The sequence below is a fragment of the Clytia hemisphaerica genome, unplaced genomic scaffold (assembly GCF_902728285.1).
Source record: "Clytia hemisphaerica strain Z4C2 unplaced genomic scaffold, Clytia hemisphaerica genome assembly, whole genome shotgun sequence".
NCBI lineage: Eukaryota > Metazoa > Cnidaria > Hydrozoa > Leptothecata > Clytiidae > Clytia > Clytia hemisphaerica.
In genome coordinates this window covers 1,227,825-1,245,047 of record NW_027103728.1, presented here as the reverse complement: position 1 = coordinate 1,245,047, position 17,223 = coordinate 1,227,825, and the positions used below count along the sequence as shown (strand labels likewise).

Genomic DNA, 17,223 nt, shown 5'->3' with positions numbered 1-17,223 from the left:
CATTTGAATTCCAATCTTCAATCTTATATTTCTACTCCATAGATGTTGATGAGGCGCTTACAGCCACTCCGTCAGGGGAAAAGCATGCAAAAAACGAAGGTTTGTATCAAATTGCATTAAAATTTGTCTTCAGTTTTGGGAGGGTAATGATATGAAGTTTATGAACATTTGAATTCCAATCTTCAATCTTATATTTCTACTCCATAGATGTTGACGAGGCGCTTACAGCCACTCCATCAGGGGAAAAGGATGCAAAAAACGAAGGTTTGTATCAAATTGCATTAAAATTTGTCTTCAGTTTTGGGAGGGTAATGATATGAAGTTTATGAACATTTGAATTCCAATCTTCAATCTTATATTTCTGCTCCATAGATGTTGACGAGGCGCTTACAGCCACTCCATTAGGGGAAAAGGATGCAAAAAACGAAGGTTTGTATCAAATTGCATTAAAATTTGTCTTCAGTTTTTGGAGGGTAATGATATGAAGTTTATGAACATTTGAATTCCAATCTTCAATCTTATATTTCTACTCTATAGATGTTGACGAGGCGCTTACAGCCACTCCGTCAGGGGAAAAGGATGCAAAAAACGAAGGTTTGTATCAAATTTCATTAAAATTTGTCTTCAGTTTTGGGAGGGTAATGATATGAAGTTTATGAACATTTGAATTCCAATCTTCAATCTTATATTCCTACTCCATAGATGTTGACGAGGCGCTTACAGCCACTCCATCAGGGGAAAAGGATGCAAAAAACGAAGGTTTGTATCAAATTGCATTAAAATTTGTCTTCAGTTTTTGGAGGGTAATGATATGAAGTTTATGAACATTTGAATTCCAATCTTCAATCTTATATTTCTACTCTATAGATGTTGACGAGGCGCTTACAGCCACTCCGTCAGGGGAAAAGGATGCAAAAAACGAAGGTTTGTATCAAATTTCATTAAAATTTGTCTTCAGTTTTGGGAGGGTAATGATATGAAGTTTATGAACATTTGAATTCCAATCTTCAATCTTATATTCCTACTCCATAGATGTTGACGAGGCGCTTACAGCCACTCCATCAGGGGAAAAGGATGCAAAAAACGAAGGTTTGTATCAAATTGCATTAAAATTTGTCTTCAGTTTTGGGAGGGTAATGATATGAAGTTTATGAACATTTGAATTCCAATCTTCAATCTTATATTTCTGCTCCATAGATGTTGACGAGGCGCTTACAGCCACTCCATTAGGGGAAAAGGATGCAAAAAACGAAGGTTTGTATCAAATTGCATTAAAATTTGTCTTCAGTTTTGGGAGGGTAATGATATGAAGTTTATGAACATTTGAATTCCAATCTTCAATCTTATATTTCTACTCCATAGATGTTGACGAGGCGCTTACAGCCACTCCGTCAGGGGAAAAGGATGCAAAAAACGAAGGATTGTATCAAATTGCATTAAAATTTGTCTTCAGTTTTGGGAGGGTAATGATATGAAGTTTATGAACATTTGAATTCCAATCTTCAATCTTATATTTCTACTCCATAGATGTTGACGAGGCGCTTACAGCCACTCCGTCAGGGGAAAAGGATGCAAAAAACGAAGGTTTGTATCAAATTGCATTAAAATTTGTCTTCAGTTTTGGGAGGGTAATGATATGAAGTTTATGAACATTTGAATTCCAATCTTCAATCTTATATTTCTACTCCATAGATGTTGACGAGGCGCTTACAGCCAGTCCATCAGGGGAAAAGGATGCAAAAAACGAAGGTTTGTATCAAATTGCATTAAAATGTCTTCAGTTTTGGGAGGGTAATGATATGAAGTTTATGAACATTTGAATTCCAATCTTCAATCTTATATTTCTACTCCATAGATGTTGACGAGGCGCTTACAGCCACTCCATCAGGGGAAAAGGATGCAAAAAACGAAGGTTTGTAAATGCCTTTAACTCGTTGTTAGTGTTTACATTCACCCGATACCACATTAAAACCTTCTTCGTGTTCTTCCCTGTTTCTCTAATCCCGTTTTCGAAGTTTCAATGACTTTAAAAGCCTTCAAGATACGCTTAACATTATGCTTATTTTTTTTGCAAATTTCAGTATAAATATACTTATAATCGTTATGCTTATAAAGCAAAATGTATGTATCTGATTATTCTATTCCATAGATTATGATCAAGCCGCTCCCCCAGGTGGACGACCAAATTTCCGTAGGTGTTTTTCATAAATAATCTTGCACAAATGTCAATATGCTTTCTTAAGTACGGTACCAATCCTTTCGTCAAAAGCTTTGCTAGACTTATCAAAGCCATTTTTTGCGCTTCATAATTTAGTCATTTTTCAAAAAGTGGCATTTTTTGGGGCAAATTGAAACCTGTATAGGGAATAGGTTTGTATAGGAAAATTTCTTTGCTGGACATCGCAATTTTTCTTTTGAGCCAAGATGTAGCCTGACGTCACTATTTCCCATGCAGAACCCTAAGCCCCAAAAATCTGACGAAAAATCAAAGTCGCTAAAACAAAACCACTTATACCATTCAATCGTATAGATTTTTTTTTGACAAGCGTAGAAAACTATATATACAACTCATTGATTAAAATGAAGAATAAAACAAATATGCAATAAACTATAAAGTGACTGCAAAAAAGGAATGACAGGTAAGACAGGAAAAACAAAACAAAACAAAACCATACAAAGAAAACGACCCAGAGACTTTAGCATAACCTTGCGGTCACGCCGGGCTGAAAGAAAACACACGGAATACTCATGCGATAAATGATAAAAAGTATAAAAATTAATAGAAATTTGATTTGCATTAAATGTTCTGGTTTAAGTTATTTGCCATTTCGGCGAAATCAACATCAGCCATCTCGATGGAGTGTTGATTCCTTCGTGTTCCTCTTATGCAAAGCAAGCAGGATGGTAATAAGGAGAAGTTTAACTTTGCGCGTATGGAGTTTATTACCATAGACTTTGGAATGTTGCGCTTCTCCGAGATTCGGGTCGCCGCATGCGAAAAGAAACGATCGCATTCACGACTCATTCCTCCGAAACAGGTGAAGACCAGCGGTGTGAACGATCCTCCTTCCACGGTCCGAATTCTTTCATTGTAGCACCTCTTTTTTTCGTTCTCGTTCTTCTTGTGTGCAGCCTGAAGACTCTGGTTAAGGTGGCTCTTAGCTAATGGGTTGAAAACCCTTATGTCTACAAATGCTAATTGCCCCTTCACCCAGAAGTCTTTGACTGCGACATCCGTTCTCGATCCTTCCGTCTTGATGGCTGTCTTGTATGTCATCCGTTCGCCAGTCAACGGAGTAAGTGTAGGTTCGACTATAACATGGTTGCTGATTTCTTTTGCGATCTCGGCGGTAAGATCACGAAGCTTGTTGTGTCGGGAGATGATGAAACCGCCCCGAGGACATTCAATAGCTCTCAAAATTCGATATAGAAGACTTTTAAACGAATATAGTCGATTTTTCAACCTAACTGGAGAAAATTAGCTCCGAAAATGTCAAAACGGGACTTTTTTGTGATTTTTGACGTCAAAAGAGTGAAAAATTGACGTTTTTGGTCTTCGGAGCTAATTTTTTCCAGTTAGGTTGAGAAATCGAGTATATTCACATAAAAATGCTCTATGTCGTTTTTTTTAGAGCTATCGAATGGTATAAGTGGTTTTAGGTTTTACCGACTTTTATTTTTCGTCAGATTTTTGAGTGAATAGTGCTTTACTTGAGGATAACCGACAGCATGGTTTTTTTAGCTAGACGCAACTCTCAAGAATATTCAGAGTATCCAGCTTACATTTTAGCGTCCCATAGATCTAAAGAATGAACTCCAAAAGTTTCAGTTTGCGCCCCCGGCCCCAAATTTTTTTTTTAAATTGCTGTCAGCTTCCTGACTAATTACTTTAGTCAGGTTGCTGGACCTCAAAAATTTCAAGTTTAGTTAACATCACTGCGAAGAATCTAATTTGATGCACATTTCATTCTTCATACTTTACTTAAATCATTTCCCTTTACTGGACATTCTAATTCTACCTTTATCTAAAGTTACAGATAAAAGCTTTACACCAAATAATCTAAAGTGTTGTCAGTGAACTTTCTGACGCCATGTTGTCTTCCCTCTTTGCTTTTGTAATAGAATAGAATGTAAACATTAAAACGTTCCAATTCTTAGACGGGGGTACGTAATCACACAAATGATCACTTTTAATACTTATTACACGCACATAAAACTCAAAAAGCGCTTTGATATTAGAATTCTTGATCAAAAGAATTGGATCTCATCAGAATACGATTTAGAAATTATTATAAATACAACATTTTCAAAAACACTTACAATTTATCAAACCCCCGTTTTTTTTAATAGACACGAATTTGTAGCAATAAATACAACTTTTCGAATGCGAAATGGTAGCTCGAGCTATGAACTATTTTTTATAAACAACAAATCGAGCGAGACTTAGACCCTAATAGCTGCAGAAGAATAGCTATCTAATATTGATTGAGCTTTTTTCGTATTGATGTTTATCGATGATTTCAAAATAGTCTCCTAAAGTGTCAATTTTTAACCGATTTTTAAACAATTTAGACTTCAGATAGCTATCCATTATTGATTGAGCTATTCTGTCGTATTGATGCGTATTGATGTCGCAAGGTTTTTCAAATTTCTAAGATTAGATATAATGATCGAATGATGAGGGTACAACTAACGAGCACATCTTTAAATCTATTCTGATTAGGGTTCCATGAATCAATCGGCTAGTAATATTGATGTGTTCTGATGAGACAGGGAGTAAAATCAAGAAAAATCATTATGCTCTTGTTGTCTAGTTACCCCTAGACTAGAAAGCTTTAGAACACATCTTTAAAGGCGACAGGGGCATAATCAAATTAAAATCGATGTGTCCTTTGTTAGTAACACGGCAAAAGTTCATGGAAAAAATGAAGTTTTACAAGTGTATGTAGGCAAAAAGTTGTCTGTAGACCAAATTTCATAATCGAATAATCGAAATTTTATCGGACAAAGTCAAAGAAATACTGAACCAAAAATCTAGCAGTCCGCGTAGCAGTCATCGCACTTTAACCCGACCAAAGTAAATTTGTCCCCGAAACTCATTATTTAACAAAAACAATTCAGGCCTTTAGAATCATAGCACGTGGTCTCCTAGAAGATAAGAACACATCCGGGGGGTATTAGGGTTGCAAGCCAACGGGGGTGTGCCACCCGACTTTTGACCCTCGGACCCTTAGCAGGGGAAAAAATCAAATTTTGATCATTTTAGAGGCAAGAAGTTAAAATTTTCCCAACCCATTGTGGGACTAAAATTTGAGTTTGTGATTTTTGCAACCATTAGTGGGACTTTGCAAGTCCAAAAGGTACTCTAAAGGGTGGCACGAGAAATATCGTCTCTCAAAGGGTCACTTTTTTACCGATTTATCGAAGTGACTTTCTTCAGGGCTTTTTAGGGGTTACGAAAAGTCAAAATATCCCGAAGGGTCGGGATTTCTCCCATTTTGGGTCCTTTTAAGGATATACGAAAACCATGAGTGTCAAAACAATCTCTCTAGGGTGACTTTTTCGCAAATATTTAGCGTTTCTAAGGTCAGAGGTCCGGTCCGTAAATACCTAATAGTCCAATGGGGGCACTCGTTTCAAAAAACGATTGTACGAGCGGCCCAAAATTAGGGCTTCTTCGGATCCGGATCCTTACAGTACAGAGGAATTTTAGGCAGATTTGAGTAAATTTGGGCGACAAATCGACCCTTACGGGACAACTTCTTGAATATTTTTTACCATTTTAAGGCAAAAAGGGTCTGAATTTCCAAATTTTACATATTTTTAGAGAGCTATCTTTTTCATCTTTGCTCATTTCGACCCTTACAGTGCACTTTGGAAAGCTTGGAAAAGGAACCCTTAAGGGCCGCACTTACGGTATGTCGTTTTCCTTGAATGCTCCCCCGGGCTGAGAGGGTCATGATAAAGTATCTATCTTAATAAGCCCAAAATGGAAGGAATGATACTGATAACAAAATAAAAAAAGGGCTTTTTAGTGTAAATTCCTTCCCTTTGATTGATCAGCTAAATTGCCGTACCATAAATAAACACTCTTGACTTCCAAGTATAACGTCTAGGTCTGTGCTATTCAAGAACATCGAATAATCATTCTGTGATTTTGTAAGCAAAATTTAACTATGACGTCATATTGGTCACTTTCTGCATTTAATAACTCTTTTTCGCTTGATTTTTACCCTATGAGATAATCTTTTTTTGAAATCTACATCAAATCTCCGATCCAACAATGTACAACATGACCTAGTTTACATCATGTGATTTTGTAAGCAAAAATCAACTATGACGTCATATTGCTCACTTTCTGCATTAATAACTCTTTTTCGCTTGATTTTTATCCTATGAGATAAACCTTTTTTGAAATCTACATCAAATTTCCGATCCAACGATGTATAATATGACCATATTTGTGGAGGTTCAAATTTCACCTTAGCTTGACCGCCCTGGTGACGGCACAAAATCTTAGAAAGGCCTGGAAACGAGTAAAGGAGGTGGATAGAAAATGGCCAGTAAAACTTTTCTGAATCCTTTGATGTTATATAACAAGTTCCAAAAGGTTTTAGATTCTTCGCACTAAGATTTTTAAAAAAGTGGTTAGTTAACCCTTTGTGCATCTTGGCCGAAAATTTTTAATAGTTTTTCATAGACTTAATATTTTTTTCATGAAATTTGGGCAGTGTGACTAAATCAAGAATTGACACCTTCTGACAAAATTTTGTCATTAGTGATGACGTTATTGCCACCTGATGACGTCATCAATTTTTGACATCTCCAAAAATAGGACCTCGCCCATCTAATTCTTTTTCATTTCAATACTTTTTGCTCAAATTTTGTGTGGGAACTCCATTTGACGGGCCACACGGTCAATTTTGCCCACCTGCCATAGACGTGTATTTTACAGACCGTCCAAGATTTGCCTTTTTTGCCTAAATTAGTGCTAAATTTTGATATCTCAAGATTGGAAAATGCTATTGACTTGAAATTTTGACCAGTGATAGGTATTGATAATAGAAGCTTGCTCTCAAGATTTTAGTGAGATTGGATCAGTAGTTATGCAGAAGGTGAGCATTTCAGGTAAAATACTGACTTGTCTGTAAAATACCAACCGCGCAGGTGGCCGACTTGAAATTTTACACATTGTCACAGATGGTCAAGACCTTTCACTGGTGAAAATTTCAAGTCAAAGGTACTTTAGTTCCTGAGTTCAGAAAAAGGGGGGTGTATTTTACAGACCGGTCTGTAAATTACCAAATGCCACCCTGGAACTATTTTTTTCCCTATACTCTGATTTAATTTGGCAAATGGATACAATTTCAACAAAAAGTATCAAGACAATCGGCTAATTCATTCTAGCAGCTACTTTTAACATTCTGGTCTGTAAAATACCAACTATATATCTTGATAACATCAGCAGTTTTTTATGGGATGCAGTTTTTGCAAAGCACCATCTAGAAACTTCTGAAAGGGCGCCTAAAAAGCATTATGAGAGGGTGTTACGTCATATATACATCGATTTCCTTTTATTTTATAGACCTAGAGTACGTACTAGTATATCTTACGGATAGGAAAGATGCACACAGTTCCCATTGCGTTTTCGTAAAATCGATCAAAAATGGCAATTTCAATTGTATAAATAGTTGGGGAGATTACCTGTCCACACCTCAAGTTGGAATCGGGAAGAAAAAAAACAGCCTTTACAAAGTTAATGTGGAGTATAAAGAATCAGGTAAACTGGACGAGATGGATGTTCCCTATGAAAATGCATTTACACATTTTTTTCTTCTCAACTGTAAAGCAGAATCAAAGTAACTGAATTCCATAAAAGAGGAACATTAAAAGGTGGTAGTCTACCCAAAAATAAAAAATCATCGAAAAAATTGTCGAATTCTGGTTTTTGGGTGTTTTGAGATCCTTAGGTCTTTCTGAACATCTCCTGAAAATTTCAGAGCTATATCTTTATCATTCAGGCCGCAGTGAGCATTTTTATCCTGTTGGGTGCTTGAAAAATCGCCCTAGCAACAGAAAAAATCCCGTTGCTAAGGACTTATTTCTTCAATCTCGGCCGAAACATAGCAATGTGATACGCCAAAAGAAAGCTCTTTTTACGCCCTTTTCGGGCGTCAAAATATTATTTTCCGTGGCATTACGTAATCCTTGAAATTAAAGATGGTAGCTGCAGTAGTGTAACACATCAAAACCAGCTGAAAAGCAAGCTGTAAGCATGATTCTGCAGATTTCTTGGCAAGTTTTAGATCAAAACTTAATCTCTTTGATTGAAATGAATTATTTAAATGAAGAATGGACCCTACAGAATCTATAAAGTTGCTCTACATTGGTTGTGTTGCTGGATTTCTGCGAAAAACATTTAAGTTGTCGGAATTTTGTTTTGAGCATAGACAGTGTGCTTTTGGTGGCTCACATAATGGTTTGTAGTGGATTTAAATGTAACTGAGATATTTCCAAGCACAACATGATGTAACAGAGATAGAAATGTGCATTATAATGAACTGGACCTAACTTCTGGAGACACACATTCTCATCTGACACCAGCCATTCATAATAACCGCCTAGGCGGTAACCGAAGCAAAGGCGCCGCCTTCGATCAAGCCAGCTCATTGTCAATTCAAGTCTATGTGAATAAAATTATGCACTAGAAAAGTTTCCATGTCTACAGAGAGTCATGCTGGAATTTCAATGAACATTTTGTCACACTTATGTGGCTGTTTTCACCCAAATTTGATGTTATCGCAAGATTACCGCAAAGTTAGCTATATTTACGTAACTTTAGCGCAACATGTTTTTGTTGATTTTTGGATAATTTATCAATTTTTGTGAAATGTTTTACTTTAACTTATGAAACCTGACTGGTTTGATGAGTATTCAGTGAAGAAATTTTTTGAAAAGAGCTTTCCAGCTTAAAATGATACCCATTTTTGTCTTTTTCTTTGATTTTCTCAAAAACGCGTTTCCGGGGGTTCGCAAACACCTTGTCAGAAATATCTTAGGATTGAGAGTAGCTACAGACTTGAAATTTTCAGGGAAGTTTCCTTACATGATTGAACATTGAATGAATGGATTAAAAATTTTTAAAATTAGTTTCCTGATTTTTAATCTCAAAAAAGCGTTTTTTTCAGTTTCTTACCCCCTGGAAAAAAATTTTAATTTCTTTTTTCACTCATTCCAGACCTTTTCTAAATATTAGTCATTTAAAAAAAAAACTAACTTCATAGGTCAAGCCGACTATTCAGAAAACCTGACACAAGCAAAATAAAGTATTTTACCCCCTGGCTGATTTTACCCCCGTCTTTGGTTATTTTTAGAATTTTTTTTTATTTTTAGAAATGTTTATAGTTGATATACATTTCCTGAAAATTTCATTACGAAATGTAAAGAAGTTCTTGAGTTATTGCAAAAAATGTGATTTTTTGACTTTTGAAATCTGGCGGTAGACTACCACTTAACTTAATTTCATTTTATCTTGCAGAGACAAGTGGATGTTCACAGGAAAGAGAGAATCCATCAGGTATTGGCTTCGAGCAACTTTTCTTCAAATTTACTTGGGGTGTACAATTCAAAACTGTCTGTAAATATATTTTGAAAGTGGGGTTATTCCCCGGATAACTTGGAAAAGGGATCCCGACAGATCCAGATCTGGAAAATTTCTTAGAGCAGAGGAATAGATTTGAATACTGTAGCCCCGTAAAAAGATTTTCAAAATCTCATCTCTTCTCACGTCTGATAATTTATTATTTTAGAGAGTGAAATTAGGAAAAAGATGTCCATTGCTCCAGGCTCAAGGTATGTAAAAATATGTGACGCTTTTCCTGTTAGGGCTGTGTTTACCTGGATTCATTTAAGGGCTGTGCTTCATCCCTTCTCACCGTTTTTGCCATCTATCAAACTGTACGGTCAAAATATAAGGTAATGGGCATCCTTTGAAATTTCTGCTGCGGTACTCTGACTTTTCATTATTTGCCCGAATAGGTGGGTTCTAACGGGTCATAGAAGAGATGGTTTCTCTAGCGTTTAAAAATCTTCCAACATCGTTACAGCTTCAAAGTTACAAAGATTTATTTCAGTTTTTTTAAAGAATCTAAGTAATCTTCAAAAATTTTTACGTGCTAATGTCTTTTGTCTCACTAATTTTAGGTTCAAGTAAAATTCATTCTTAAACCTCTGGGCAAATTAGAACATTTGAAACACCAAAGCTATGAATTAATAAAAGTTAAGTCTCATCATTTTTTCCCTCGACGTAGTATTGATGCCAAATCAATAAATGAAGATGAAGTCGAAATCACTCTTAAGGAAACTAATATTGATCGTATAACCCACCTGTATGTGATCGACGATGATGGTGTCGAAGACGTTTTCAGTAATGGTTTTCGAATAAAGAACTCCCAGGAAGAAGGTGGTATTACCGTCCTTCTAAAAAACATTGATAGAAAAAAGAAGTTCAAAGTTGCTGTACGTGGTATCGTGAGGGATGGAAAAGAAATTTCATTGATTTGTGACAAAGAAATTGAAACAAATCAAGGTAATTTTGAAGTCAATCAGATTTTATTCCTTCCTCGTTTTTGTTTTATTGACCAAAATGAATGAATTTTGTCGATTAGCGAAATTAAATTCCATCAAAAAGACGAAATTTCGTGAATGACCTGAAGCTCCAAGGGGATTTAGCTAGTGCACTGTAAGGGTAGAAAATTACAAAACTGTACTGAACTGTACTGTCAGGGTAGGAATTGTGAAAAAAGGCCAATTTTTTGGTAAAATTGGCTTAAAATTAGTCAATTTTGGAGGAAAAAGTCCACATTTTTTTGGAAAATTGCAAAGATTTTCGCCCTTACGGGCGAGAAATTTTGAAAAAGTGCACTTTTAGGGTATGATTTTTCATGGAAATTCACTGCACTGTAAGGGTCCGATTTTAGAAGCCAAATTTTGGGCCGAACGTATGGTCGTTTTTCAGATCGAGTGCCCCCCCGGGTATTTCTTCTAAAAAATCATTGTGACAAGCGCATTCTCTTGTTGATTTCTATTGTCCCCGTTTTCCAGATTTTAAAACCTCTTGAGAATTGCTTTAAGATGCTAAACTTTGCTAATTTATTACTTTTCTCGTTCAAGACTATGAAATAAGAATTTTTTGCAGAGCTGATTTTCGTCGTAGACACCCTCCTTTTGCCGAAATTATTTCATTTTTCAAGGGACTTTTAAGAATTTTCAGAATGTTTGGTATTTTCACGTAATTTTTGGTAGACACGAAGTTTTATAAAATTGCGTTAAAATTTGTCTTCAGTTTTGGGAGGGTAATGATATGAAGTTCATGAACATTTGAATTCCAATCTTCAATCTTATTATTCTACTTCATAGATGTTGATCCGCGGCACTATCGTAAAGCTACAATGGAACCTCTAATTAGTGGACACCATCGGGGAAAGGGGTTAGTGTCTGCTAATTAGAAGTGTCCGCCTTTTAGAAACTTTTGATCTCGAAGCTCCAATTTTGAAATTAGGCCATCCCAGGGTGTCGAAAATACAAAACTGGGGTCTAAAGTACTTATATGCAGACACTAGGCCATAGAAGAACAAGAGAAAGGTTATTAAAACGTAACAATTTAGTTTTTAACAAATCTAGAAATATAACACCAAAATTGAAAATTGGTCAAGGGAAAACTGGAAATTTGTAAATGCTTGAAATAAAAATATCTAAAATCTAAAAATTTTTTTTTCGATTTTGGACGTCTGTGACCCGTTTGATATTTAATGTCCGCTAATTGGAGAGCTAAAATAGGGGTTTTGGCCATTTCGTGCGAAAAGAATAGTCCGCTAATCAGAGGGTCCGCTAATTGAGTGTCCACCTTTTAGAAACTTTTTTATGAGGATTTGACTAGGAAACGGCCGGGGAAAATGAAATTGTCCGCTAATCAGAGGTGTCCGCCTTTTAGAGTGTCCGTTAATTAGAGGTTTTACTGTAGAATCGCTTTGTGTACTCTTCGCTTGAGAGAATGATTGACAGATTGAAGTTTTTATGGAAATAAAACATTAATACTCAAGCTAATACTTTACAGGGTGTTGCACTGGAATATCTGCATCATAATTGCATGCTAATTTGGGAGAATGTTAGCGTGCCACGTAGAACAAAACTTGTTTATAAGTAATATCTAATTTCATGGTTGTTTTACTGGCATCCACTGAAATGTGAAGTAATTTTGTAATACAAAAAATTGTGTTCGCCTAAAGGAGCATGAAAATTCCATCAGTCCATTGCATTCAATTTGGTTAGACTGGTTCGATCATCGGTTCCATTCGCTTGAGACCGTCTGGTAATATACGACCAGCAATTCCAATTGACCATCCTATTATTCCCAGCTCTAAAGAAGGGTGTCGCAATATAGATGAGCTATGTCAATATTAGACAGGTTAACTCTAAAGCTCTAAAACAGCATCTAATAACATAAAACCAGTATATGATTCTTCAATGGGAATCAAAACTATAAAGTGTACTTTTTTTTTATAAACATCAATTTGTCAGATTTAACAAAATTAATAACAGCAATGTCATCATTGACAATCAAACTAATGATTTTCTGTCGAAAGAAACTTAAACATTCTGACAGCTTCATTCCTCCATCGAAACAAATTGAAATGATTTGCTGCAGATAAGTTCTACTATTTTAGCTCGGTTTGAGTTCGTCCCAAAAAGTCTGAAAAATAGCAAAAAATGAAGTTTTCAGAAAGTCGAAAAATTTATATATAGACATAAAGGATTTCATTTCATGGATAATTTGTAAAAAAATCAGAGCAGTAACATGCTCCGTTGAAAAGTTATGACCAAATTTCTGATTTCTGGGCTAAAATCCCTGGAAAGTTAACAAAAATCAAGATTTTTACAAAATGGGCATCTAAAGGCTACAAAGTAGTTTACCTTTCCAAATGTTTTTAAGTATTGATAATTTGGAAGTTACTGAAGAGTTTAAGTCATTTCAGTTGTCCAATAACGTTTTTTTGGGGTCTAAAATTTCGTTGAGCTGTGACGGAAAATCATAATTAAAAAAACAAATTGAACGCTTAAGTACGTTCCTCCACTCTGTTTGCGTTGCAAAAATATGTTTGGGAAATACAGAATAGCTCCATCGAGTGTTTTGGATAAGATATCTGTGACCTTAACAGACCGACCTAGCACGGCAAGTTTTTTTCAAAATATAAAAAAAAAAACGCCGTTTACTAGTTAACCCATGAAAGTTCTTGGTTAGGGTAGACTCTTGAAGGGACTGAGCAGTAGCAAAAAGTGAAAAACAACAGGGCAGATTCACAGCTTTTTAGTTGGACACTCTTTTGAAACTTTTACCCGATTTTTTGCGCCATGACGGAAAATCCAGGTCGGTGTTTTAAAATTATCTTTTCTCCAAAACTTGTTCATCAATCAACTTGATATTTATATGACATGTTCAAACAAGTCATCTGATGATATTTAGCTATCAAACTTTAATTTTAGACTTAGTCATACCTTAGAAATAGTCAAGATAAAAATATTAACAGATTTTTTTTCAAAAATGCTTCATTCCAATTGTTTTTCAAAAGTGTCCATCTTTTTAAAACATCAGTGCTAATTTTTCAGTATATGATTTTTGATCTTGGAAAATACATGCCATACGAAAGATTTAATAACATGTTTCATTAAATTTTGGGCCAAAATGGGCCATTTATTGACCTTTCAAGAACCAATATCTTTCCAGCACATTCACAAAACCCCGTGATGTTCACATATCATTGAAAGCAAAATTTTAAATAGATTCTAAATGGAACATCCTCAAAACCAATCATATAAAACTTTCTTTTCGAAAATTCTTATTTCGTGACGACGACCATCGGAAAAAAAATCGTGAAAGGGATTTGAAGTGTCACCGGGGCTGACCAAAAAGTAAAACAAATGACTTTTTCCATTTCTCAGTAGACTACGCACCAACAAATGGAGTTCATAGCAATGGATTACAACGAAACGGTGCAATTCCAAATAAGAAAGTTGGTAAGTTCTATCTTGTTTCACCCCTGTCCCATTCCATCAAGTTCAATAGGGGATATTTATCCAACAATGGATGTGGGATTTTAAGGAACACCCAGTTCTCACCCAGACCTGCTAGGACTTTTTCATCCAGTGGGGATAAAAATAACGGATTAAAACTCGATGAGGATTGATATTCCCATATTTTTTATGGCTAGTTACTTTCAGTGGGGACAAAAATCGGAGGATATTTTTTCCACCGGGGACTATATTTTCGCCAATTTTTCCCGTGGGAAGGAGTCCCAGTAGGTCTGTGAGATAGGGGGTGTTGAGGAGCAACCGTTGTCAGTCCATCTTGTAAACAGAGACGACATTGCAAAGGAATTTCACAATGGATTTTTAAAACAATTTTTTCAACAAAGACAATTTTACAATTTTACAAATTTTTAATGAAAACGTTATCTTTTTTGAACAGTGTAATTAAAAGTTTAAGAGTCAGTATTTTTCAGCATATTTGCCTACCTTAAAGAATGAATTATCTCGAGATTTAGGCATCGAAAGTTAACAAAATTAGGACAATGGGTTAACCTGTAACTCAATGATGTCCGATTTACAAAAATGGAGGATTCCTAGTGCTTTTTAGAACACATGACGAATATATCTACCTGGGGGGTATAGGGTTGCGAGCTGACGGAGGGAGGGAGGTGCCACCCGACTTTCTACCCTCGGACCCTTACCGGGACTAAAAAGGAGAAAACAAAGGAAAATTTTACTACCCTTACCGGGATAAATTTGACCAATTTTGATCAAATTTCCATCTTTCTGGGGGTAAAAAGTTAAAATTTTCCTATTTCTCCTACCCTTAGTGGAACTTAAATTTGATTTTCTGATTTTTCCGACCCTTAGCAGGACTTTGGAAACCCAAAAAAGTACCCTTAACGGCGAAACATATCGTACCCTCCATTTGCCTAAGTACCCCCCCGGGATATCAAAATAGTGAAAAGTGATATTGCTCATTGAGAAATAGCTAATGCCAATTAAAATGTCAACTGCAAGCCAATTTTTTTCTTCATAGTTTTCATTGGTAATCCAGGCGTTGGAAAAAGCACTTTACTCAATTGTTTGGTCGGAAAAGCCGTATTCAAAAAAGGCACCAACATTGCAACCGGACTAACGAATCAACTACAAATGATAAAATCCAAGGGAGTTACTTATTGTGATACGCCAGGTTTGAAAGACATTGAAATGCAAGAAAAGTCTATGGAAGCTATCCTTCAAGCCTTGCAACAAGGAGGAAGATATTTCGTAGCTTTTGTCATCATGTTGGAATCTGGCCGTGTTAAACCTGAAGACGTAGCAATCATTGAAGCTGTCCTCGAAGGAGCTCCGGATATCACTAAATTCGGGTTGATCATCAATAAAGTATCAAATGCCGTAGACGACGACAAAGTGAAGTTACATTGTGATATTGTGGAAGGACAAATATTAAGGAATGTCCGTGGGAGACGACACCCGACTGTTCATCTTGTTCCGAAACATACTCATTTGGAAGACGAGTTAGATTCGTACATGGAGCTGCCTAAGTTAAGCGAATTCATTGAAAATTCATTAAAACTTTTTAGCGTGACCATACATAAGGAAAACGTGAATACGGTGTTTATGTTAACACAGTACCATACAGCTTACGAGAGAGAGCGGGGTGAAATCCAGCGGTTGAAATTAGAACAAAAAGCTATGGAGAAAATGCGACATGACGATAAAAGGATGAAAAAGGACGAGAAATGTCTACGCGAACTAAAAGGACGGGATGAGAGACGTCAAGAAGAACGTGAACGTAAAAAAAGAAAACAAGAGGAAAGGATTCAGACAGAGAAACTGGAAATGGAAAGGGACTTTCATGAAGGACTTGTAGACATTTTGGAACAACAGGAATTAGATAGAGCTTTAACACGAAGTCTACTGGAACTTTGATATTTTCTAAAGAACCTAAAGTAAAGTTCATTCGTTTTGATTTTGATTTTAACTTTAATTATGGTTCTCACATGGTATTAAATAGATTGCAAACTTTAGACTTTTAACTTTTGGAAATTTTTTTTGTAGTTCCTTTATATCAAGTATTTATGAAAGATTTTTTTTTTTTTGGACCTACAATCCATCCGGTGTTGTTGTCTGAAAACATGAATGTGGGTCAGAGAATAGCTCCGGCTCCAACATCAACCAGCCCCTCAAAAAGAGCCTTCCCTCCAGGTGATTCTCACCCCTGGCTCCCTATAGGGAGGTAGAACTGGTTCACACCTGGAGTTTCAGCTCATGAGGGACTGCGATTTTTTATCGAGGTCGATCTCCTCTAGATCCGCTGCGTTCGGCTCCAAACAGGGATACCTCGGGTAGGATTTGGCTCTTCGCCACGCACAGTGGTCATTGGTTAGGTGAGAGGCTATGAGGTATGCATCAATCAACCCTGCTTACTAACTCCAGTGATGCCCACCCCTGTCTCCCTAGGTACAGGTAGAACTGAGCAACATAGAAAAGTTAATATTGCTACATATTTGTTTATAAGAGCCAGCCACCCTCGCGAGCTAGGGCCGATAAACGATTCTGCGAATTAAAGAGGCCCTTACCGTAAAATTGAATGGATCGTTTATATCTCCCGTTAACGCGTCCATCAGAATCATCAATAGCGTGAGGGGGTTAAATAAGCCATAGGGTCGAGGGTGAGAGCTAGCAGTGAATATTTTTCGAGGCCGTAGTTCAATGACACTTTGATCATCAAATTGTTCTTAACCTGCTGTTATTTTTAGAGCAAAAAAGTTTTTTTTAGGCTTCCCTCAATATTACTACTTTGACCATCAAATTGTTTGAAATTCATCAAATCGAGGCGCAGCTTTGTTGCTAAATTTTTCATATTTTTTATTTTGAAAAATTGCAGCTAGTTCAAAACGAAGGTCACAGGTCACAGGTCATCGACACAAAACTTGGGCAATGTGTAAAATGAACGAGACCTGTGACCAATCAACACACCTAGTCTAGGACTAAAAGAAAGCAAAAATACGAAAGATCCTCAACAAAAGACTAAACAACTTGGGTCGTTTTTTAAATATTTACCGAAGTGGTAGAACAAGAGAAATCACCAGACAATGATATCCTCCCCTGTGGAAGGCTACTCAGAATCGC

General features: G+C 36.3%; 1 protein-coding gene across 1 annotated transcript; it reads left to right on the top strand.

Annotated features, from left to right (window-relative positions):
• Nucleotides 1-84: 84 nt before the first annotated feature.
• LOC136804889 (uncharacterized) lies at nucleotides 85-16,020 on the top strand. Its single transcript, XM_067061400.1, has 18 exons — nucleotides 85-103; nucleotides 208-264; nucleotides 373-429; nucleotides 538-594; nucleotides 703-759; nucleotides 868-924; nucleotides 1,033-1,089; nucleotides 1,198-1,254; nucleotides 1,528-1,584; nucleotides 1,693-1,749; nucleotides 1,856-1,912; nucleotides 2,150-2,191; nucleotides 7,586-7,780; nucleotides 9,539-9,577; nucleotides 9,810-9,852; nucleotides 10,311-10,588; nucleotides 13,999-14,073; nucleotides 15,125-16,020. The coding sequence occupies exons 1-18, from the start codon at nucleotides 85-87 to the stop codon at nucleotides 16,018-16,020; spliced, it is 2,157 nt and encodes a 718-aa protein (XP_066917501.1).
• The last annotated feature ends 1,203 nt before the right edge of the window (nucleotides 16,021-17,223 follow it).